The sequence below is a fragment of the Lolium perenne genome, chromosome 3, assembly GCF_019359855.2.
Source record: "Lolium perenne isolate Kyuss_39 chromosome 3, Kyuss_2.0, whole genome shotgun sequence".
Taxonomy (NCBI): domain Eukaryota; kingdom Viridiplantae; phylum Streptophyta; class Magnoliopsida; order Poales; family Poaceae; genus Lolium; species Lolium perenne.
This window is the reverse complement of record NC_067246.2, coordinates 51,787,056-51,810,539: the sequence shown is the minus strand read 5'-3', so window position 1 is coordinate 51,810,539 and position 23,484 is coordinate 51,787,056. Positions and strand designations below refer to the sequence as shown.

The 23,484-nt window shown below is 45.7% G+C and overlaps 3 protein-coding genes across 5 annotated transcripts; 1 reads left to right on the top strand and 2 right to left on the bottom strand.

The window, feature by feature from the left end:
• Nucleotides 1–448: 448 nt before the first annotated feature.
• Nucleotides 449–8,530, bottom strand: LOC127341285 (uncharacterized). 2 transcript variants are annotated; one of them, XR_007875394.2, is made up of 10 exons: nucleotides 8,197–8,530; nucleotides 6,612–8,111; nucleotides 6,098–6,310; nucleotides 5,414–5,482; nucleotides 4,655–4,924; nucleotides 3,658–4,008; nucleotides 3,160–3,437; nucleotides 1,591–3,037; nucleotides 1,344–1,474; nucleotides 449–800 (listed from the first exon to the last, which is right to left on the bottom strand). XR_007875394.2 is itself a non-coding variant. In XM_051367094.2 (9 exons), the coding sequence occupies exons 2-8, from the start codon at nucleotides 8,091–8,093 to the stop codon at nucleotides 1,600–1,602; spliced, it is 4,101 nt and encodes a 1,366-aa protein (XP_051223054.1). In that variant the 5' UTR covers nucleotides 8,094–8,111; nucleotides 8,197–8,529; the 3' UTR covers nucleotides 449–800; nucleotides 1,591–1,599. The 2 variants fall into 2 exon arrangements, 1 of the variants encoding a protein (XP_051223054.1); XM_051367094.2 differs by lacking the exon at nucleotides 1,344–1,474 and having other exon boundaries at nucleotides 8,197–8,529.
• A 4,827-nt stretch (nucleotides 8,531–13,357) lies between these two features.
• Nucleotides 13,358–18,485, bottom strand: LOC127341286 (transcription initiation factor TFIID subunit 15b). 2 transcript variants are annotated; one of them, XR_007875395.2, is made up of 8 exons: nucleotides 18,326–18,485; nucleotides 18,035–18,248; nucleotides 16,286–17,078; nucleotides 14,991–15,141; nucleotides 14,815–14,893; nucleotides 14,046–14,241; nucleotides 13,880–13,930; nucleotides 13,358–13,766 (listed from the first exon to the last, which is right to left on the bottom strand). XR_007875395.2 is itself a non-coding variant. In XM_051367095.2 (6 exons), exons 1-6 carry the CDS (start codon nucleotides 18,384–18,386, stop codon nucleotides 14,133–14,135), a joined length of 1,407 nt encoding a protein of 468 aa, XP_051223055.1. In that variant the 5' UTR covers nucleotides 18,387–18,485; the 3' UTR covers nucleotides 13,932–14,132. The 2 variants fall into 2 exon arrangements, 1 of the variants encoding a protein (XP_051223055.1); XM_051367095.2 differs by lacking the exons at nucleotides 13,358–13,766; nucleotides 13,880–13,930 and having other exon boundaries at nucleotides 13,932–14,241.
• Nucleotides 18,486–20,402: 1,917 nt separating this feature from the next.
• Nucleotides 20,403–21,196, top strand: LOC127338166 (non-classical arabinogalactan protein 30-like). Its single transcript, XM_051364398.2, has one exon. The coding sequence runs from the start codon at nucleotides 20,449–20,451 to the stop codon at nucleotides 20,980–20,982; it is 534 nt and encodes a 177-aa protein (XP_051220358.1). The 5' UTR covers nucleotides 20,403–20,448; the 3' UTR covers nucleotides 20,983–21,196.
• Nucleotides 21,197–23,484: the final 2,288 nt, after the last annotated feature.

The window sequence follows — 23,484 nt, the reverse complement described above, 5'->3', positions numbered from 1 at the left end:
AGTGTACCATGGGCGGGCACAGGCTTTTAACAATGGGTACTCAAAATAAAAAATACCTAAATACAGTTTCAAAATAGTAGTGACACTTGTATTCCATCACATGACCTTGGGCTGAGCATATAATTGCTCCAACCAACTAAACCTCCACGTCAATTTGTCCAGAAGGATAGGTTTCTCCACCAAGTAAACACACAATTATGGCTATTTCATAAAATTTAAAAAAATTATCAAAATTCTGGGTATTTACTTGCATACACCCATGAATACACATGTGCTCGCCCATGCAGTGTACACGACCGAGGCAGCTAGGCAATTTACAAACAAGCAAAGTTGATGACAGAAATATAACTTTCTGTAGGTATTAAGAGATAAAAGATGTCAATTGACAACAGTGCAATCTGATCATTATACCAGAAATATAGAAACAAACCGGCAAAAGCAATCATCAAGAGCAAAGAATTGTACAATCAGAACAGCACGGCACAAACCGGAAATAATATCTCAAATCTTCCAGCATTTATCCAGCTGCTTCTAGGGGAAAATTTACATAACATAGACCAATCATCAATACCGTAGAAGGCAAAAAAAAAAAAAAAAAATCCGACCAACAAGGGTGTGACAATCGAACAGGAGTCCGGGATAATCAGACACCTGCATAATAGGTACAAGTCTGGAGAACAGGAATAGAATTGGTTCCACAAATGACAACCTTTGCAATTACATCAATGTTTTCAGAACGGCTATCAACACAAGGACCATAGGTGCCACTGCGTCTATCCTTGCCATAGGCACTGCATCACCTAAAGTGCAATGAAGATATTAATATATGAGCATCACCCACACCAACCACGATGTCAGGTTATACAAGATTGAAGTACATAACAAGAGATATTTGCTATCCAAAACTGAAGCTACAGCACCTCAAAGGAGAACTGCCAAAATTTCTCATTGAGATCATTATAAGAAAATAAGAATTTTCTCAATGCATATAGCCAATACACACATAAAGTATAAAACATGGTTTGCAAAGGATAATTTTAGATTGAGAATTTTCATGATTTCAGTGCAGATGCGGTAGCGCAAGTGTACACTCTCATGTACCTAAGTTACTTTAGTTTGTGACCTTTTACTACCGATGTATTCACAATATTTCCCCAACCATTGGTGGATTGCTCCCTATTCCTGCAAGTTACTTTAATGTTCATGTATTCCAAAATCCCAATGTTCGCCTTCCATGAAGAAAGAACAGACAGATCAAGTAGCAGACAATTGTCCCATAAACTACCATCCAAACTTACATGAAGCATCATAAGAAAAAATGACAAAGCAGAAATTTGTTCAACCTTAACTTGGTTGGATTATGTTCATTGCACCACCTAGAACTTGGGAAGTAAAAGCTAGGAAAATGTAATAATATTCTGACGGTGCATAAGTTATCCTCCTAGTCACCCCTAGTCATCATTTTGAGGGACTCCTACACATCGATTGTAAAAGCAGCGGAGTTTAGGGCTTTTCGGGTATGAAGATGAAATAAAGAATGGACAGGGAAATAAAGTAACTTGTAAAACACAAAATTGTACAGATGCTTACCAGCTGACATCATGGGGCATCCTGCTGAACTGCAGCACCTGGAAAATTTTCAGCTGCAGAAAAGCTTGGCGGTACTACAAGATCTTTCCCTTGGGAAGGCTGGTCAGCTTGCGCGCTGCTGACGTTGGCATCGCCCCCGCCCATGAATGGTCCACCCTCCTGGACCTGGACCAAGCCACCAGGCGACATAGGTGACATATCAGATGCATCGGCGAGCGATTGTCCAGGTTTGAGTGCAGCAACATCAGCTACTGGTCCAGGTACAGGTACAGGCGCAGCTAAAACAGGTCCTGCTTCAGTTGCAGGTGGCGGCACATCAAAGCCAGATCTTGCCCGTGGCCTGCGTTCTGGCCCTGCACCCTGATCACGGCTCCGGCTCCTGCTCCTGCTGCGACTCCGGCTACGTGACCAACTCCTGCTGCGGCTCCTGCTGCGTGACCAGCTTCTGCTACGGCTTCTGCTCCTACTACTTAGGCTCCTGCTATCACTTCTTCTATCATAGCCTCGCGAGCGGCCTCTATCTGGGCTACGGCTGTAGCTCCTGCCCCGACCCTTGTCACCAAATCCTCGACGATCATCATATCGTCCACGTCCATCTGAGATGAAACGATCATGTGGGCCTCGGTCAGAACGCCCCCGTCCTCCAAATCCACGCCCTCTTCCACCACGTCCACCAGAGAAATCACCCCGGCCTCGTCCACCAAAACCAGAAGAATCACCCCTACCACGTCCACCAAAACCAGGAGAATCGCCCCTGCCACCGCTACCACCAAATCTACCAGGACTTCCTCCACCTCGCCTGCTAAAGCCATCAGGCCCACGGCCCCCTCTCCCACTGAAGCCACTGGGTCCAGGACCCTCCCGTCCACCAAATCCTCCAGGACCATCACGTCCACCAAATCCACCAGGACCCTCCCGTCCACCAAATCCACCAGGACCCTCCCGTCCCCCAAATCCACCAGGACCCATGCGTCCACCAAAGCCACCAGGGCCATCCCGACCACCGAAGCCATCAGGGCCCTCCCGGCCAGCGAAGCGTCCGGGGCCATCTAGATCAACAAATCCACCTGGGCCACCCCGATCAACAAATCCACCTGGGCCATCCCGACCACCAAAGGCCCCAGGGACCTCCCTAATTCCACCGTAACCACCAGGGCCGCCAGCGGCAGATTCAAAACGATTACCACCACCAGGACCATCCCAACGGCTCATGCCACCAGCCTGGTTTCTTGGACCTCCGGGTGCACCCCGTGCAGCCATCTGTTGCAGCGCTGGAGGTACCTCCTGACTAGTACCCTCCAAGACTTTGACCAAATCACCAGCATATTTCCAATCTTGCTCAGAGAAGAAAGTGTATGCAACTCCAGTAGCCCCAGCCCTTCCTGTGCGCCCTATGCGATGCACATAGTCTTCGATCCCAGTTGGAAAGTCATAATTGATCACCACCCTTAAAATAACAAAAAAGCGAAAACAGTGAGAAACAGGAAAATTAATAAACATCATTGGGCTTGATGTGAAGAGACATCGAACACCAGAAGATTTTAACATGTGACAGCCAAAAGGCCTCACCTAATGTCTTTGATGTCAAGTCCACGAGCAGCAACATCGGTGGCTACTAATACTGGAACACGACCAGTCCGAAACTGATTGAGAATCTGATCCCTTTCAACCTGCGATTTATCACCGTGAATGCTTGCAGCGCCAAAACTACGACCAATGCCACGAGCAAGCTGGTCACACATTTTCTTTGTTGAGCAAAATATGATGATCTTTGAACCCCTTTCTTCAGCTCTAAGAATCTGCTCTAAACGGTGTTGCTTATCCATTGGTGGAACCATCTCCACATACTGCATCCATATCCAAAGGTGAAACTTAGAAATGGATTAAATGATAGTATATAAAATGCATTATACCAAAGTTGGGTGCTCTAGAATTCCATTTCCAAACAACTAAACATTATTGCGATACTGAGCACCAATTGGCAGTAGCCACTGTAAGAGATAATACACGAAGGCAAGCATCCAGTATGACAAACAACAAAGAATATTGGGTGGCCATAAGGATTACCTGTGTGATGGATTTGTTGGCAACAAGTTCATCAATGCTTCCAATATTGATCTGGACAGGATCTCTCAATAAATCACCAGCTATTTTTGTAACCTCCTTTGGCCAAGTGGCGGTGTACATCAGAGTCTGTCTACTACGAGGAATCTCATCCACAATCTTCCGTATTTGTGGCTCAAAACCCATGTCAAGCATGCGGTCAGCTTCATCAAGCACAAGTAATGAAATCTGATGGAGGCTTATCTTCCTCATCTCCAGAATATCATTTAGTCGTCCCGGTGTAGCAACCACAATATCAGCTCCACGCTCAAGTTCTCTAAGCTGAGGGCCCTTTGGAGCTCCTCCATACAGGCACTGGGAAAATAAATAAAAAATTAGCATACATTTAAGGATTGTGATACATCATCTAGCAACAGAACTCGGGAAATATAGCACATGGTCTACAAGGCAAAAAAGAGGCACAATGATTCATGGAAGGTCATTCCAAGATAAGACTTGTTTCAATATTGACAGCACCTTTTGTCCAGAATCAAACTAGTCTAAGACATCTTTTAACATTTATGCATATATATTCTTACAAGGCGACACTTCTACTACCTCCATCCCAAAGCTTAAGGCTTATATTATTTTTAGAAAGTCAAACTATGTCAAGTTTGACTAAGTTTTTACCAAAAATCATTAACATGCAAAATACAAAATCAACATCATTAGATAGATAATGAATTATATTTTCATATGGTATCTACAAAATATCATATTTGTTGATAGATTCTTCTAAAAGTTTGGTCAAACTTTACTTGGTTTGACTTTTCAAAAAAATACAAGCCTTCAGCTTTGAGATGGAGGTAGTAAATGTAAGCACATGATTATGATCAGTTGGCATCCAATGTCTATTAGCACTTCTAAATGTAAATCCATGTGATTATGATAAGTTGGCATCCAGTGTCTTCAAGATAAACAATAGCATGTGCACTCATACAAAAGAAAGGTCGGAACTTACAGTGCATGATACTCTAGATGATCGACCAAACTTAATTGCTTCATCTTGTATCTGTGAAGCAAGCTCACGTGTAGGCGCCAAAACCAACACTGTAGGACCCAACATTGGATTGTTTTGGCATCTACTCAGATGTACAAAAGCAGGAATAAGGTATCCCAGTGTCTTCCCTGATCCTGTCTTGGCAATAGCTACTATATCCCGGTTTTGAAGTGCAACAGGCCATGTTTGAGCCTGAATCGGAGTGGGGTTTAAGAAGCCAGCAGCGTGGACCTGAATGGCAGAACAAAGAATTATAAGGACATGCAGATCTGCAGCAAGATGCTATCTATGATGAAAAAAATTGCTAAATGCTATCCTAAATGATTATGGCTGCTTACTTAAGCAGCTCAAGGCCTGAAGAAGAGGCTCTTTGTAGATTCAGAGGCGAGACAAGAAGCAGGAAACCTCAGCCACATTTTATATTCTGAAAGAACATCAATTCTTCTGATACTTGTCAGCACAGAATAGCCACAAGTATGCTACTACACTGCCCAGATAATGGGACTAACTAAATTATATGGTATCCACCCTACTAGCATATGGCATGCGCTGCAGTAATGAGCAATACCACGTGATGTGTTTACTACCGCAAATTATAATTTTGTCTTCGAATGAATCATTTTTATGACCACAAGAACTTATAGATGAGGAAAAATAAGAGACAGAACAATATAACAATCCAAGCGCCAGCACTAAAGCACAACTCAAGAGAAAGCATACCTCTCTCAGTATCTCTGGAGGGAATCCAGTAGCCTCAAATGTCATAAACGGAGGAGGAACATTCTCACCCTGAATATTTTTAAGAAACAGAATAACACGTGACAAAGCTTTCATGGAAAATGAAAAAAAATAGATAGAACATTTGTTGTTCAACATGAAATCAACAGGTGACATGGTGACAGTAGAGTAAATATGCATCTGTAAACCCCTTGGAGACTTTAGGTCCCATATCCGTAAATTTTACTGAACTTCTCATAAGACACATATCACACAACTGCAGATATCATGAGTTACAAATAAGGAGAAGTCAAATAAAAATGCATTTATTGGCCTAATGGTATTTCCATAGATTGTAGCTATCTAAAATTTCAAGGTAGGATATTAGAAATATTCGCCTCTCTGTTCTCTGTATTGACATACATTTTACTGTGATTAATTGGAGAAGTATGCATCACATTTAAAATCGGATTTATTCATATGCTAGTATATCTTGAACATTAAACGATGCTACCATGTTGTCAAACTCAAATCACTGAAATATCTGTTAAGTTGCATTCAGAACAGCATGCCAACAATAGTTCAAAGGCAACAGGACAAAGAGAAAGAGCATTATCAACATAGGAGATACTTTAAGATGTGAATCATATTTCAGTTAGTTAATACAGCCATGCAATTGAGTCATACCACTGCCGTGACTTCATGGTGCTGACGATATGCATCAACTGAAGCAACACTAGGGAAATCCGGAGGAGGAAATGTTCCGGGTGGTGGTCTCGTTAAAGCTCCGACAGGAAACGGACCATTGTTAAGTGGGTTTTGTACTAAATGTGGAGGTGCCATGTTATAACCACTAAAGTTATCGGGCTGAGGATATGGTGGGCCGTTCCTCGTATCCTGCTGCAAGATTATGAACAAGAGCGTTATTGATGGAAGCTTCAGAAACAGAGGCAAATTTGCACAGCATTGATAGAAAGAATTCAAGCCATAAGAACTGTAATTTGAAGTATACAACACATACACAATCGTAGAATTTTTATATCAATCATAATATTCTGATAGAAAGAGATGTCAATTCATGAGGCAAGAATGCAAGAAAAATAACACAGCAGGGAACTTTACAACGTATGTAAGATTGTAACTATACAGATAAATAAATGCTGAACTCATTGACACCTAACAGTATCCTATAGTATATTACCAGGTGATTTTGGGAAGGCGGAAGAGCGGCAAGTTTTGGCTGTTGATGGGGAGCATTTATTCCATCAAACCTCCCAGAAGAGTGAGGCTCGTGTTTTTCAAACTGATCTTCACTATTGCCCCTCTTGAAACCCACTGGAGGTCGACCTGGTGAAGGAGCAATATGATTGGGAGCTACATGGCTGCTAGGCAGTTGTTGCCGGTAGTTCGTATCCAGTCCACCTTGATGTATGTGAGCAGGCGAGCTGGAAAAACTAGCGTTGTTAGTCTCGCGTGGGGATAACCCACCAAGATGGTGCTTTGCAGGAAATGCTGGCCCTCCAACTCCATGAATATTCAGTTGACTATGGGCCTCAGGACGTTGATGACTATAAGGCAACTGCTGATTTGGAAGAGGAACTTGGCCACGCTGCTGACTAAGTGGTAACGAAAAGCCAGTCTGCTTTCCTTCAAGACCTCCTGCATCGCCCTTCACCTCGCTACTTTGTTGCCCATGCGACAACTGGCTGATATGGGCACCAACATGGCCATGCTGTGGCTGAGGGGTGAATGGGAAGCCATGCTGGAGTTGGCCCTGTGGAGGGGACATTTGAAGGCCTTGAGACTGTGGAGCTTGCAGCACCTGTGGCGCCTGGACAGGTTGATGGAAGCCTGGTGATTGTTGCGGCTGACTTTGAGGCATCCTTATTCCCTGCAACTGCTGGCCTTGATTGTAAGAAGCATGCTGCGGCATCTGTGGCTGCTGGCCCTGATTGTAGGCAGACTGTGGCATGGGCGGCCGCAGACCATGACCGTAGGCACCTTGAGGCATCGGTGGACGCTGACCTTGATTGTAGGCGCCCGGCGGCATCGTCGGCTGCTGCTGCCCTTGGTTGTAGCCACCCGGTGGCATCGTTGGCTGCTGCCCTTGGTTAGCAGCTTGCGGAATCGGCTGCTGCTGACCTTGATTGTAGGGATTTTGCTGCATTTGCGGCTGCTGGCCCACCTGATACGAGTATTGCTGCTGCTGCTGCTGTTGATGGGGCTGCATGTAAGGACCATGCTGGTACGGTGTCGGCTGCTGCGGATGCATGTTTGGATACTGAGGAGCTAGTGGCTGCTGCGGCCCCTGCTGGTTCGGCATCTGCTCTTGCTGCGGCGGCTGTTGCTGCTGCTGCTGATAGGGCACCTGCTGTGCTTGCTGAGGTTGATACTGAAACGGTGGCTGCTGTGCTGTCTGTTGGAGCTGCTGCTGGTGCGCCGTCTGTTGGGGCTGCTGCTGCTGCTGCGCCACCTGCCCGGGCTGCTGCGCAAAAGCCCCCGGCACCGGCACAGGCGCCAGCGCAGGCGCGCCCGGCTTGTCATACTGAGTCACGTTGGTCTCGGGGTTCCAGTAGTAGAGCGTCGCGCCGTCCATCAGCGCCTTCCACGGCGCCGGCAGCGTCGGGTCGTCGGGGGCGAACCGCGGGCCCGACGTATCCGCTGCGGCCTCTGCTCCCGCCATGTGACACCAGCGGCGGATCTAGAACCCGAAATTTCTGGTGGTTAGTTCGGGATGAAACAATCAAACCACTACTAGATGAGTATCAGAGCAAGAGCTAGTATACCTTGTAACCCAATGCCCGAGATTGGGGGACCGGCGGGGCGGAGACGGCGAGGAAGCAATGAGGCGGAGCGGGGACGGCGGCGGCGCGCGAGGGCTGCCGGCGGGCGAGGCGACGCGCGTGAGCAGTAGGGTTTGGGGGTTGGGTGGCCTGGGGTTTGGTTGCGGGGATAAGGCGGCGGCGGCGTCGCCGGAGAGCTGGGGTTTGGGGCGGGGTGGGGCGGGGTGGGGCGTCGGCGGCGAGGCTAAGCTACGGCGAGCGCGGCGGCAGCTCGTCTAGGGCACATCGGTGGCGAGGAGGCTGCAGGGGAGAGATTTTAGAGCCGCAATGGGTCGGATTGCGGATCTTTTTTTAGGTCAGGCGCGGTGGAGACTGGAGAGGACTCTGCCTGGCCGCGGAAGGTGGGTTTGGACGGTCAGGATCGTCCCGCTGCGTTGTGACCTACGGTGGATGGAGAGTCGAGATTCGATTCGGTGTTGCGTTGGAAAGGAACAAACGCAGTCCATCACACCTCGCCTCTCATATAATTTTACTGTTTTTACTTTCTACTGGAACTAGAACACGGTTCACAACAACACTGGTGAAACATATATAATGTTTCTAAAAAAAAACATATATAATGTCAAACACATAATTCAACAATCTCCGGGAAAATTGGAGTACAACCATCATTTTTCTCGACTTGGGAATGTAAGAGTAGCAATATTTCCCAAAACTAAACCTATTGCAACAAAATAAATGTCCCGGTACATCTTTGGTTTGTCATGAATACCGCCACTCTGCACCTCGTTTTTTCATGTAGTACATTGGGTCATGCTTGTCATCGTCTCTATATACAGCTCTTGTGCTTTTGAGATACCACCGACACCATTTATGTCCTCGCCTGAATGAATATCACACGACGATGTAGTTGAGCAATCAAAACACTAGCATGTAATTTTGCAAGAAAGTTTTGGTAGGGTATTCGATGCCATCTTTTCACCTTTCCTAGCCCATGGCATTCCGGCATAAAAATGATGATATAAAAGAGGAGGCCAATGGAAGTGAAACGAAAATCATGCAAGATAGACTCAGTACATGAATAGAACCGGTGGTGAAATCTCATGGAAAATGACTACTTGTCTTATGTGTTTTATTAATTAAAAAATATCTTCTTCATTGTTAAATGAGTATATGTCTAATTAATTATCCCTGTTTGATTACCACTAACAAAATGTGTATGCCGTCTTGCTCAAACGTCATGTTGGCGAGTTGGGCTACAATGCAAAATCCATAATATTTTTTGTATCATGCCAAAAGTTGTTTTACTTGGTATTGTACATATTTTAGGATTCCTGGCGGTGATAAGGTAAGTATGTCATGCATCTCAGCTCATAGCTCATACCACTACGTTTGCGATAAGTGCATGTAACCTGCATTATTGAATGTGTATGCTGACCACATGTGTGGTTTTAGTAACTAGTGACAATATGTTTGCATTGAATCATATGCTACCTTCAAGGATGCAAAAATCAAATGAATAAGACCAAGTGAAAAGTACGTCTTGAAAAAGAAGACGGAGGGAGCTCTCGTGTGTATCTTCAAGACATCAACATAAGGAGGAAAGAAGAAATACTATGCAAGTTTAAGATAGGCCATCTCGAAGAAATCATGAGCTTGAAGCTTGCCATCCATATGAAGAATGCCATGAAAGCCTCACGCTTGAGGAATCTGCACAACATAGGTTCTCACTTTCGTGGCAATTCTTGGGAGCCTCCAGTGAATTTGTGTAGATTGCGCCAAACTTGTATGTGTTCGGTGACCACCATCAATGTTCCATAGTGGATAATGGACTCCCCTTTCGGTGGGAAGGCTCAAGAAAAATACGTCGAGACATTCGTGGCCTTTGGGGGTGCTTTGGCCTCCACACCTTTCCAACGGAGAGTAGCACTCGCAATAGTACGAACTTCGGGATACATCGTCATCTCTGTGTGCCTCGATTATTTTTATAACCGATCTCTTTACTTATGCACTTTACTTTATGATAGTTTCGTGCTTGATGTTATATATGTTGCCATCACATAGTTGCTTGTTTTACTTAGCATAAGTTTTTGGTGTATATAGGTGAACCTTAGTTATATAGGTTTTGTGTTTAACAAATTTAAAGCTAGTTTTATTTCACATCAGTTCAAGCCTTTATCGTAAAAGTTCTAAACAACCTATTCACCCACTCTAGCGGCATCCATGTTACATATACTGTTTTATGAACATAGGCTTGTCCCGGATGGACCTACTCCCTTCGATCCGAAAAAGAGTTAGATAGACCCGGATGGACCTACTCCCTTCGATCCGAAAAAGAGTTAGATAGAAAAAGAGTTAGATAGGCTATTTTGCAAAAGCAACCTCCTGATTTCTTTTTCCCCAACCCGTAGTCCACCTTATCCTCTTCTCGCGCCAACAACAGAGGTTGAAAAAACAGTGAGGAGAGTAGGAGGCGCACACGACCCACTCATCTCCCTAGTTCTCGTTCTGGTTGCCCATTCTCACTATCTCTTTATACATCCACCCCACCAAGATCCCTATCCAATCCGTCGGACCTGCCCCTTCCCCTCCCTTCCTCGTCGGCCGCAAAAGTACTCCACCGTCATCGGTAGACCCTCCTTCCCTACGCCTCAGTTTCGTCGACGAATCTTTGGCGGCTCAGGTACTTGCAACTATAACACGTCGAGGGCCATGAGGCTCGAGGCGGAATGACTATGGCTAGGTCTCGTTGGCGCCGCTCGGCCCGCGCCGGACCTGGACGCCCCTCCTCACTCCTCCCTCAGTAGTATGATGGTCGCCGCTCTCTCACCGACCAACTCGATAACAGGCAGAGGATCCACATTTTTATGATTTTAGAAGGGTTTATTTGTAGAACACGTTTGTATTAACCGCCTAACACTTTTTCCCGATCGAAGGGAGCAGAAGATTTTATTTAGCGGTGGCATAACATCATGTACATGGAGGACCAAAAGAAAAGAAAAAGGAATTACAATCATGTATACTTTTTTGCACAAAGAACACTAGATGTAAAACTAAAAACGCAAGCAGGTCTATCTCCTCACCAGCATACGCACATCACAACACAACCAAGCAGAAAAGCTGCCAGGGACAGAACCACTTGGGGCGATGCATTGGGACTAATGTATTGGATCTCATGGGCCTCCTTCTTATCATAGGAGATTAGAGGTTGGTCTTCTCCTTCAGTCGTTATCCAAAGAGAACCGATGTCAACGTGGGGGTGGTTGCCCTTAGAACTTGGATGGTAGCGGAAGAAAAGCCATCGTGGATTCACTCTCGGGAGCAGCTTGGAAGCTTCCTACCGCAGATCTAGCGCATGTCGACACACGACTTGTCAACTGCCTTCTTTAGAATCACCATGACCAAAGGAGGCAACCTCCTAGCCACGACCGCCCGTTCCAAGTTCACAAAAGAAAATGGTGGATCGGAACCTCTATGGTAGGATCGCGGACTGCTAGAATCGTAAAATGTTAGATTCTACCATGCAAAATCGTATAATAGTTCCACTCATTTTGGATCATAAAGTCACAGAATCGCATGATATAATCATGATTCTCACAAGCGACAGAACGAGGAGGAGCAGCACCAAGCTGCACAATATCCAACCCAAAAGATCTGATGCACCTCTCTCGGCATGTGGCTAGATTTGGACACATGTCCAAACTCTACATATGCTTCTCCTTCGCCACCTCTAGCCTGCTATTCCAGCGATAAGGGCTCTGAATCGACATGATCCTAAGCTCGTAAGTTTGAGTCTAACTGGTTAATTTTTTGAGAAACAAAGTACAAACGTAGGTGCTCACATACACACATACACGCATATACACTCACTCCTATGAGCGCACACACGCACACCCTACCTCTATGAGCACCTCCGAAATACTAAGCCGGCAGATTGGATCTTGAAATTAACGAAGTCACCATAGGCGCCTCGCTGTCGACGGGAACGTCGCCTCCCACTGAATGAATATTCCGTCTTTACGAGACACACAGATGTCAAACCTGAGGTTTGAACTCTGGTGGGCTAGGGTACAACCACCCTCCTAACCACTCAATCTCAGGTTGGTTCTCAGATACTACTTTGGTCTTAATTAATTGACTCATGCACAGACCTAACCACATGCATGTGCAGGCTCCCTCCGCGTCGATTAAATCCGACCAGAGGGAGTACATGGCAACATTTATATGGAGAAATATTATGTGTCACCGACAAAGAAATTGCGACAAATGTGTGGAAGCGGATCTAAGTAGAGAGGGATAGAATCGAGGGCAAGGAAAAATAAAACATGCCGTCCTTGTCACGAAAACATCATTAATTCCAACTACAAGGACCCAGATTTATCACGCCTTATCTTGTTAACTTAAGGAAGGAAATCACCTAATGGACGTGCGGAAGGGTTTAACGAAGTTTTGACATAATTAGGGCTCCTCTGATTCATGGGAAATTTTTAAAAGTGTAGGATTGAGATCCTATGTAATTTTTTCTGCATAAGCCGTTTGATAATCCCACAGCGAACTTTCTAGTGTAAATAAAAAAAAGGCTAGATCTCGTGGAATGTTTCTTCACCGTAATCGATTTAGTTCAACTAGATGTGGCATTCATATTGTACATATATAATGTCTGTCCTACACTTTTTCCTATCCTATATATAAATAAAAAGGAGCCCTTAGGCTCGTTTGGCCCGGGGAGATTAAAACAATCCCGGGGATTTGCTTCGGTTTCTACCTATTCCCCGCCAGGAATATTTACCTGGGGAAGTTTGGCCCAAACCCTAGAATTTAGATATATACATCTCGAGTGTACTCAGTGTTTGTCTAGATTACCTAGGGATACTTATGTAACCACGATACAGGTCCCATTCTTTTTTTTATATGACAACTCCCGTTCAGGATACATATGATGAACGATTAATCGCGACATGCACACTTGTATACAGATTGGTTTTTTTTTTTTTTTTTTTAAATTACACTGTTGGCAACTGCTCTCGTGCAGCCCTTCCACAAGGGCAATGTAAATATTTTACTAGAAAATAAAATGTTTTAGTACAGCCCTTCTCTAAGCTCAATGAATATTTATCGTTAAATATATATCATGTCCTACCAAATACTTACCGAGGGGCACAAGTTGCTTGGAACTGTGAATAAATATTCAAGAATGTTATATACCAGTAGATGAATACTGTATGTCAAGAAAAGAATAGAAAGAAGGAAATGAACTAAATAAACTAGGCGCCAATTGAATTGAAGGTGGCTCTGACTTCAATTTTGCTGAAGCCGGCTCTGTGGCTCCGGTTAGTCGCTGGAAACTCAAAGAGTAGGACAAGGAAATTTCTAGTTGATGCCAGCGCTGTCTGCTGGGTGCTCATCCGAATTTAGCATAGGCAAATGATGCCAATCAAGCATATGCAACTATAGATTTCACAAACAGATAAAAATCCCAAGTGATGAATCCAAAGCTGGTGAATCTATCATTGAACAAAAATGGCATCATGTCCTCCCAGCGAAATCCAAAGCTTACAGCAGTGATCCACCGGCTGAGTACCATGTGGAATGTAAGCATTAGATCAACAAGGGGAATGTAATAAAATGGTGTGACTAATCACCAAGAGGGCAAAGCATTGCATAATCATAATATATCAGCACTCACCTGTAATAACATCTCAAAACCTATCAGCATTTGGAGCTTATCCAGCTGCCTCTAAGGAAAAATTCACATAACATAGATCAATCACTTTTGGCAAAAGCAAACATCCAACAAACATGGGTGTATGACAATGGAACAGAAGTCCAGGGAAAAAGCAGACAAAACCTACCTTAAGCTCCTGTATGGGTACAAGTCCGGAGAACATGAATAGAAAAGGTTTCTCACAGATGACAATCTTAGGTAATTATATGTGTTTTCAGTATGGCCTGGAACGTGAACCACCACCCTGGTTCCTGTTAGGCCCATGACCTCCTCCGTCTCTGCGCCGGTCCCCTCCATAGCCACCACCACCACCGCGTCCACCTCTGCGCACCAAGTAACGCAGCAAATACATTATACAATATAAACATCATAAACAGGAATCATGATGGCACTTACATATACTCAAATTGAACACACATATGTGTGAATTTAAAGAAAATACACAAATTGCTAAACTATTTTAGTAATGATTTCTCCTTGCATGTAGCCAAATGCATATGTAGCATCAGAACAATGTCCAGTAGGATCACAATTTGCTTCAGGTTAACTTGTTTGGATTACATTGGGCACTCTCCAAAAAAGAACAGTTCAACAAAAAGCCAGGCCAAAATAATATAATCCGATACTTCATTGCTATCCTCCTATCAAAAAATAGTTTAAGAGGCTCGCAACCACACACGGATGCAGGAGCATATTGAGCCAACAAATTATAATACTCCCTCCATCCTATAAAGGATGTCTTAGATTTGTCTAAATTTGGATGTATCTAGAACACTAGACACTATAGTGTCTAGATACATCCAAATGTTTTATAGAACGGAAGGAGTACAAGGTTTCTTGCCCAATGTGGGCATCACATTCCAGAATTTGCATTTATCAGATAAACAAGTACTTACCCGTGACCAGATGTGGGAGCCCTGGGTGCCGATTTCTCCGCCATCACAACACTAATTTTATGGCCTCTCATGTCATAATCTGACACATGGAAAGAATTATGCATTATAAACTGCAAAACACTATACATTAAGTGGAAGCATATCATGTATCAATGCAAAATCGGCACTAAACATACTGTTGTAGAATCCACCAGCTGCATGAGCAGCAGATGGATCTTCATAAGCGAGACAAGCATCTCCTTTGTTTTTTCCAGAATCATCAGCATAGATTTTAATGTTCCAGGGCCACTGGTCTTTGTAACCACGCTTCTGCTTGATCCTTCCAACCTTTAAAAAAGTATAGTTGCAATATTTCAAGAACACATAAGCCACGAAAGCCAAATGATTGGGAAAAATAACAGAATAAAATGGTCTTCAGTACACATAATTAAAACAGTAACTTCAAGAGCACGATTGATCTAGAAGAGTGCAGCATTATATGAACCAACTGTACTCTATTCTCTAATATTTCTATTAACAGAGGGTGCCATGTCAAAGAGTTACTTGCCAAATAATATCTCACACTGCAGACATTCAACTCGAATGGCAATACTGCTACAGCTATGAACTAAAAAAAAATACTAAAACATAGTATATTACAACAACAAACTCTTTTATCCCAAGCAGGTTGGGGTAGCTAGTAAAACATATATTCCCTCCGTTCCAAATTAAGTGTCGCAGCTTTTCTAGATAAGGCCCGTATCTAGAAAAGCTGCAACACTTAATTTGAACGAAGGTAGTATTAGGCAATAAAAATAGAAAAATACATCAACCTATTTGGGAGCAGAACTTCACGAGCAGATCAAACTGAAGAGAGATTATGACTATGTCCAACCAAATATCCGAATTTATTCAGGAAATTTGATGAACATCCTACTTATCATACATCAATAGGCAGCAAACAAGTCCATGTTGTATAACCCTCATTATGATCTCACCACATATGCTTAACATGCAGTTTATAAATATAAGCATGCTGTGTTAAAATAAATATAGGAGATGGTGCCCAACTAATGCAATGATTCTAGAAAAGTAGTGTTGTCCTAAAAATGGATTATTCTTAATATGCTCCAAATTCAACACTTCCTGTTAACAAAACAAAAAGAGAATTGTACATAACGTAACTTCACGTCATTTATCTCACAACAAACATCAACAGTAGATGTAGAAACAGAGCTGATTTTAAGAGGAACACGTACCAAAAGATAAAGAACTGCTCCCTCCGATCCATATCAAGTGTTGGGAGTTTTAGTTCAAATTAGCTTAAATATGAACTAAACCACCAACACTTACTATGGATCAGAGGGAGTAATAGATACAGTTCAATTTAAGGAGCGCAACACATAAAAAACAACATCAGCAAATGACACATCCACAAAATATATGCAGTTTTTGACTATTATATGATATAAGGAATCAAGGTAAAGTATACCTGGCCAATTCCTCCAAAAAGCTCTTGCAGTTCCTCAACAGTCACATCAGGAGGAAGGTTTGAGATGTAAATCCTTGGATTGTCACAGGAATCATCACAGTTTGCATCACACTGCTTAACCTTTGTAGCTGGTTCAGGGGTAGCATTTCCTGTATAACCACCGCCGCCACCACCCCCATGATAGGATGGGGGTGCGCCACCTGCGCCTCCACTCCCAGGCGCAGAACGACCACCATAACCACCATCATATGTAGGTGGCAGGCCTCCTTGCCCCCCTGGGGCACCACCACTATATGGGTTTTGAGGTGGGGCACCATAGCTTGGTGGGTAAGAGCCTCGACCACCACCATAGCTGTTAGGGGGTGGCACTGCATTATCTGAACTGTATACATTGCTTCCTCCATAAGAACTTGGGGGCGCTGCGTAGTCACCTGCAGGCCCGCCATAGGATGGAGGACCTTTAGGGGGAGCTTGTCCATAGCCACCATCATTATAGGTATTTTTTTCCACCCTTTGGTTGTTCTCTTGGTCTCTTCCTCCATAACCACCACTACCACCACGGTGGTCATCAAAACCACGACCACTACCACCATCACGATTATATCCTCCTCGTCCTCCGTCACCTCTGCTGTAGCCACCACCACCACCTGAACCATGATCACCACCACCACGGTTGTAGCCTCCACCAGACCTATCATACCCACCGCCACCACCTCCACCTCCACCTCCACTTGGGTTAGCTGAACCACATTTATTGCACTCAGTTCTCCTCGCAAAGTTCACATTACCGCAGCTGTAACAAGAGTTCATTATTCTTAGTCTCACTGATTCCACAAAAGATAATCTCCGCAGCATTAAAAGAGCTGACAGTGTTTAAGAAGCTGTAGTAGAAAATATTTCCAATAAAAGCAAAACATTGAATTAAGACATAAACCCATAATTAAACATATGCTTTGGTATAACAGCAAATGATACAATACAAGAGGGTACATAGCTATGCACAAAGAAGAAATATACTATAACAATGTATAGTCCAGCCATTTTGTACTTACGAGTGTAAATTCCCACCTGGACATCGTTGCGTTACAACAACAATAACATCAAAGCCCCAAGCAAGTTGGGGTAGGCTAGATATGAAACCCAACGGAAACATAAGGAAACCAAAACAAGGAGAGAGAAAGAAAAAATAAGTAAACTGAGATAACTAAGATTCCAGCACATAGAGCGCTGATTTCCATGTGGTCCTATCAAGAGCTAAATCTATAGGGACATTCTAATCCCTCAAGTCTCTTTTTTACCGCCTCCGCCCATGTGAACATTGTTGCACAAGTGAAAATTTTAAATCGGTAGGCATTTAGCAGAAATTAAAACCAAGTCATGGGAATGAAGTGATGTTTGCGATTCCAACTACAGCGCTACATCGAAAGCACAATATCATGAATGTCAAGACAAATTCTACCGACGCGGTATATTAAAAATTATGGAACTGACGAAAATCCTACTAAGTTGGTACACATCGAACTAGAAAATACTACTACTTCACAGCAAGTCACAAGCAAACCCTAAGTCCAACAAGCCAACAAGTGAACCAGCTAAACAAGGTATACAGACACCCTAAACTAGGGTTGGCTTATCGCGAGTCTACACATCTACATCTAAATTCCCACCGCAGATCAGAAGATCACTGCCGGATCAGTCGAATCCAACGCGAAATCACCAAGAGAGAGTTAGAGATAAATCGATACGCACCTCGCGTCAGGGCAGACCCAGTCGCCTTCGCGTCCTCCCCCGCGCCCGCCACCTCTCCCGCCGCCTCCGCCACCGCCGCCGCCGTAGCCTCCTCCTCCACCACCTCCTCTCCCACCACCGCCGCCATACCCTCCGCCACCGCCACCACCTCCATAACCCCCACCGCCGCTACCACCGTATCCTCCACCGCCTCCGCGCCCGCGACCGCCGCCATCTGCGCAAAAACGAAGCAGTCAGAAAACCGAACCACGAGAAAAGGACGCAGACGAATTCCAAGGATCCAGCGGAGACCTCGGCCGCCGTAGCCACCGCCGCCGCCGCCGCGGTAGTCGTCGGATCCGTACCCCGACATGGGGTTCACGCCTGGCTAGGGTTTGGGAGTGTTCGAGAGGCCGCGGGGGCGGAGCCGGAACAGAGTATTCGCGATGCGGGCGAGAGGTGCTGTGGATTAGGGCAAAAAACGTCGCGATTGGGGGAGGACCGAATTCTCCCGAACATGGGCCGAATTTTATGATGGGGCTTTGTTTGATTCGTTTGCGCTCGCTAGATCTGGGCCAGCTGGTTGGAGCCTTTTGTTTATTCGGCCTTTCATTTGTATTGGGTCTTTTTGCTGCAGATGGAGCTCGATGATGTAGCGGTTGGCCCAGCCCACAGATGTTTGGCATTGCGTAATTTCCTGGTTCTTGAAAAAAGATTTAGCTCCCAAGTTCCAACAAAAACTAAATTTCTTAATTTCCTAAGTAAAATGAATTTATTTCGGTGGGGAATAAAATAAATTTCTTAGTATTCACTAAAATCATATATTTCAAAGCACTACGGTTTTGAAGAGATGTTTTTTGACAAAAAGAATGTTTGCATCATATTTAAAATGTCATGCATTTTGAAGTTTCAGTTGAGCTGAAAGGCATTCTCCACTTATCAGGACTTGACATGTAATCCACGCTTATCAAAATGTGTAGTTTTTGAAAATCTAGCACAACAGAAATGCGGTTTTGTGGGACAGTTTTTGAGATGTTTACTTGCATTGTGTTCTATAAGGGGGAGGGGGGATTTTATGATAGCTATTGTATTCCTTTTATAATTACATGGGAGGTATTATATTCCTAGTTCTTTGGATTTCCGAAAATTTCGTCCATTCAAAATTTCTCATGGGTCCACTATCTCTCACCTACGAACTACCATATCAAGAATGATTGCCTGGCCCATTCACAAAATATGTATGTAATATCAGGTGTTACTTTATATTTATGGTGATCTATTTTTAAAAATAATTTTTTGTTAGTAAATGATACAATTCGAGATGAGCACATAGAAATAGGGCGTGGATGTTGGGCTTTGAGAGTGATACCTCGACCTATTTGATACCATGATACTACTCTTTAAATTTAAATTGTAGTTGTAAAAAAATCTGAAATAAATTTGTGGGTGTTCAAAAGATGTGTATTTATATTGCCTATAACTTGTAGAACCAAATTAGAGAAACAAAAAATCCAACATTAATAGTGTCACATAAAGAAAAACACAAAATGACACTATTTACATAGCAATTTCTCTTTTTTTTGTTTCTCTTTGTGTACTTCAAATTTGGTTTTTAAAATTTTAAGAAATATAGACACACCCCTTGTGAACACCCGCAAATTTGTTTCAATTTTTTTAACATCTACAAAATTGATTTTATAAAGTGTGGTATCACTAGATATTTTCGTGTGCTTTGCATCTAAAGTGAAATAGCCTACTTTCTAGCTCCTTCTCTCTTCGTGGGCGCATCACCTCCTCTTGCCACTGGCATCACCGTCACTCCCCTATTTCTCTTGCCCTCTCCCCTCAGCTTCCACCCCTCCCCGCCACAACATCGTCGATTGTCACCTCTTTTTTCCTAGTCTCCATGGTTCACTTGTTCTCTCTTCACCACTCATCCTCTTTCATCGAGCGGCACCGAATGTTTTGGTCTCTAAGACTTAGTTAGTGGGGTAATTTCTCTCTCCCATTTGATATTGAAATCTTCATATTGTCAACTCGAACTGATTGGCTTACCCAGGATGCCGGCAAAGCCGTACCGTACATGTCTAGCATAATCAAAGAAAATATCATGATTCACGCACGCAATCTTCTTTGCTCCTGAACCCTACAAACCAATCATCATCTAATCTTGGTAACAATAAACTAACATCAACGTGATCTCCTTTGTGCCCAAGGCCGACAATCTCCGAGACAAACTGGCCCTCACGTAGCCTAATGCCGGCCGGCCACCTACATGGCCGCACGTCTAAACCATTTTTTTACTCACCCTAATCGCTCGCCCAGTCACATTGCCGCGTTTATATATGAACCCCAGGCCTCCCGCCATTTCCACACAACCAAAGCCAGCTCCGATCATCTCCTTCGACCGAGTAACACCAGTCGATCTTGGAGCAATGGCGGCCTACCTCCCCCTGTCCCTGGCCATCCTCGTGTCCCTCCTCGCCGCGGCCGCGGCCTCGGACCACGGGGACTACTCCCACCCCAACAGCGGCGGCGAGAAGAAGCTGGTGGTGCAGGTGGAGGGCATGGTGTACGCCCAGAGCTGCGCGCACCGCAACTCGTGGTGCCTCGACGGCGCCACGCCGCTGCCGGGGGCCAAGGTGACGGTGACCTGCCGCGATCGCAAGAACCGTGTCATGGCGTGGCGGTCGGTCAAGGCGGACGGCAACGGCTACTACCTCGCCGACCTCGGCGACGGCCCGCCAGCAGCGGCGTACTACAAGGGGGACCCTACCAAGGCGTGCTTCGTCCGCCTGCTCTCGTCGCCGGACCGCAAGTGCGACGACCTCACCAACATCAACTACGGCATCCAGGGCGCGCCGATCCGCGACGAGGGCAAGGGCTCCCCCGCCGACGGGTACGCGCTCTACGCCGCCGGCCCGCTCGCGTTCAGGCCGAGGCACTGCGCGCCCAGGCGCCACTACTGATCGGCCCGCGGTGCGTGCGTGTACGCGAACAGGGATTTCGTCTGCTGAGCGCACGCGCGCGCGCTTGATTTGGATTTTGAGAAACGAAACGTGTGTGTAGTTTGAAGAATGTATTCATGTGACTTTCTTTGCCTCTGTTTTTTCTACAGAGTAAGTTTCGTTACCAATACATGTAATCGTTTCGTGAAATTTTACTTTTTCCTCTGGAGTCTTACTTGGACAAGCTTTAACGCTTACACCGGCAGTCTGCCATGGCCCATGGCAGACATTGTGTACCCTGTGTGCGCCTAACAAAGTAACACTTAAGCAGGAAAAGAATCCTTCAATTAAGTGTTCTTCATGGCATCCACGGAGGTAGAAGAGTCCATAGTTAAATTTTTTTCCATACCTTCAAAAAGGATGTTTTACCTTGACTCTATAAGAAAATCTAGTGTTAGAGAAACAATTAGTATAAGAAAATCTAGTGTTAGAGAAACAATTAGAGCATCTCCAGTCGCGTCCCCCAAACCGTCCCCCAAACGGTGCCGGATTGAGCGTTTGAGGGACATGTTTCGTTCGGGCCGCGTTTGGGGGATGTCGCTCCCCAGCCGCGTCCCCCGAACGCCCACCCCAAACATTTAAATACTCTTTTTTTATGTTTTTGTATTTTTATTTCAATAAAGAGAAGAAATATTCCACAAACTAATACATAATTTGGAACGTGGCTTACATGAAGATATAGTTTGGAACATGGTTTTCCACAAACTAATACATAGTTTGAACCATGGTTGACACAAATGTAAATGATTGCAAAAAAACTAAACCTAACTAGGCCGAGCATTCGAAAGTTTCGTGTGTTCACTGCCAAAAAAGAACACTCGAGGGCACACACAGTCACCCATACTGGAAAATCCAGCTGGTGAGGGTGCCCCTGTTGGTTCTTCTGAGGAAGAACATCCAGAAACCTTCGTCCATTTTTTCGCTGTGAAGAAACAACACTCTTCAGTCGCCGTCCTCCTCGGCGCTGTCGCCGTGGTAGTTCCGGCGGCAACGCGTCTCGTCGAACGCCTTTACGCTCATGTCCCTGTCGCCGAAGTAGGAGAACACGAGCACGAAGCCGGCTTCGAGGCGGTGGTAGCGCGTGAACTTCTCCCAGCCGATATGGAGGTACATCTTGCCGCGCGCGTCGTAGATCACGTCGATGATCCACCGGCAGCAGTGGCAGCCATCCTCCCGCAGATGCAGCGAGCCCGGGCGCTCATCGTTGGCAACGAAGTCGTCCGGTAGCCTCTGGATGCCGTGTGGGTCGCCCTTGAGGACGACGATGAACTCGAACAACACGGGCCCCTCCTCGTCCTGCCTGTTCGACGATGAGGACGACGACGTTGTCACAGGCGACGACGAGCGTGCAGCTCTACCGCGGCCACGACCACGACCACGACCACGACCGCGAGCTCGGCCTCCGCCTCTACCAGCCATGGCGTCGACTCTTGAGATGGTGGCGGCTAGGGTTCAGGAGAGAGGCGTTAGGGTTTGTGTGTGAGAGGGACGATGAGAGGCGGCCCTTTTTTATAGGCCGGCGGGAGGCGGGGAAGCGGTGGCGCTCATTAATGCCGGCACGCAGAGCTAGGCGCGACGAGACGCTTCGCTGCGCCTCTGCGGGAACTGCACCGTCGCTGCGCGCCAATAACTTCCGTCGCGAGGTAGGCGACGGTTAGGTTAAAATTCAATGTGTCGCTGACGGGTTGGTCCCGCCACTCCCCGCCTCGCTTTTCGGTGCATCCGGCGTCCCCAGTGCGTCCCCATGGGGCGGAGACGGACTCGGGGCGCCGGACAAAAAGCGGCTTTGGGGGACGCGGCTGGGAACGTTTTTTTTGTCCGGCGCGCCCCAAATCGCTTTGGGGGACGCGACTGGAGATGCTCTTAGTGAGCCCGACTAAAAGTGTGTCATCGAGCCCATTTCGAGACTTTTTAGTCCTCTGAGAGCATCTACAATGCAGACGCTAAGAGCATCTCCAGTCGCGTCCCCCAAACCGTCCCCCAAACGGCGCCAGATCGAGCGTTTGGGGGACGAGTTTTGTTCGTGCCGCGTTTGGGGGACATCGTTCCCCAGTCGCGTCCCCCAAACACCGTCTCCAAATAGGAATTCAAATAGTTTGCATTCAAAAGAGATCGTTCCCGCCGAAGTCGTCGTGATCAGAGTAGTGGCGATCAAAGTACTGGGCGCGCGATCATATTACAGGCCGACGATAGAATTAAAAGAAGGGGTTGGGGTTGGGCGACGCCGATGCCGACGCTGACGCTGACGGCGCATCCTGAGTCGACGTAGGCCCGTCGAACACGATGAACTCATCGTGATCTGCCCGGTGTGCATGCTCCGTCGCCAACGTCGAGGCAGAGGCCAACGCAGGTGTAGTAGCGAATGCGTCTGCCGGCTCTTACTCCGGGGTTGGGGCCGCTGCCGCTGCAGCTGCCTGGGCCGCCGCCTCGGACTCCGCCTCGGCCGCCGCCATTTTGGCTTCG

Excerpts from the sequence above, each read along its gene's own strand:
- LOC127341285 (XM_051367094.2), bottom strand. The coding sequence starts at position 8,093 with ATGGCGGGAGCAGAGGCCGCAGCGGATACGTCGGGCCCGCGGTTCGCC. Across the intron at positions 6,311-6,611 it reads CGCCTTCCCAAAATCACCTG|CAGGATACGAGGAACGGCCC; the intron begins GTAATATACTAT and ends ATAATCTTGCAG. Across the intron at positions 5,483-6,097 it reads ACCATGAAGTCACGGCAGTG|GGTGAGAATGTTCCTCCTCC; the intron begins GTATGACTCAAT and ends AAAAATATTCAG.
- LOC127341286 (XM_051367095.2), bottom strand. The coding sequence starts at position 18,386 with ATGTCGGGGTACGGATCCGACGACTACCGCGGCGGCGGCGGCGGTGGC. Across the intron at positions 17,079-18,034 it reads TGGGTCTGCCCTGACGCGAG|CTGCGGTAATGTGAACTTTG; the intron begins GTGCGTATCGAT and ends CTCTTGTTACAG. Across the intron at positions 14,894-14,990 it reads AGCTGGTGGATTCTACAACA|ATTATGACATGAGAGGCCAT; the intron begins GTATGTTTAGTG and ends TCCATGTGTCAG.
- LOC127338166 (XM_051364398.2), top strand. The coding sequence starts at position 20,449 with ATGGCGGCCTACCTCCCCCTGTCCCTGGCCATCCTCGTGTCCCTCCTC.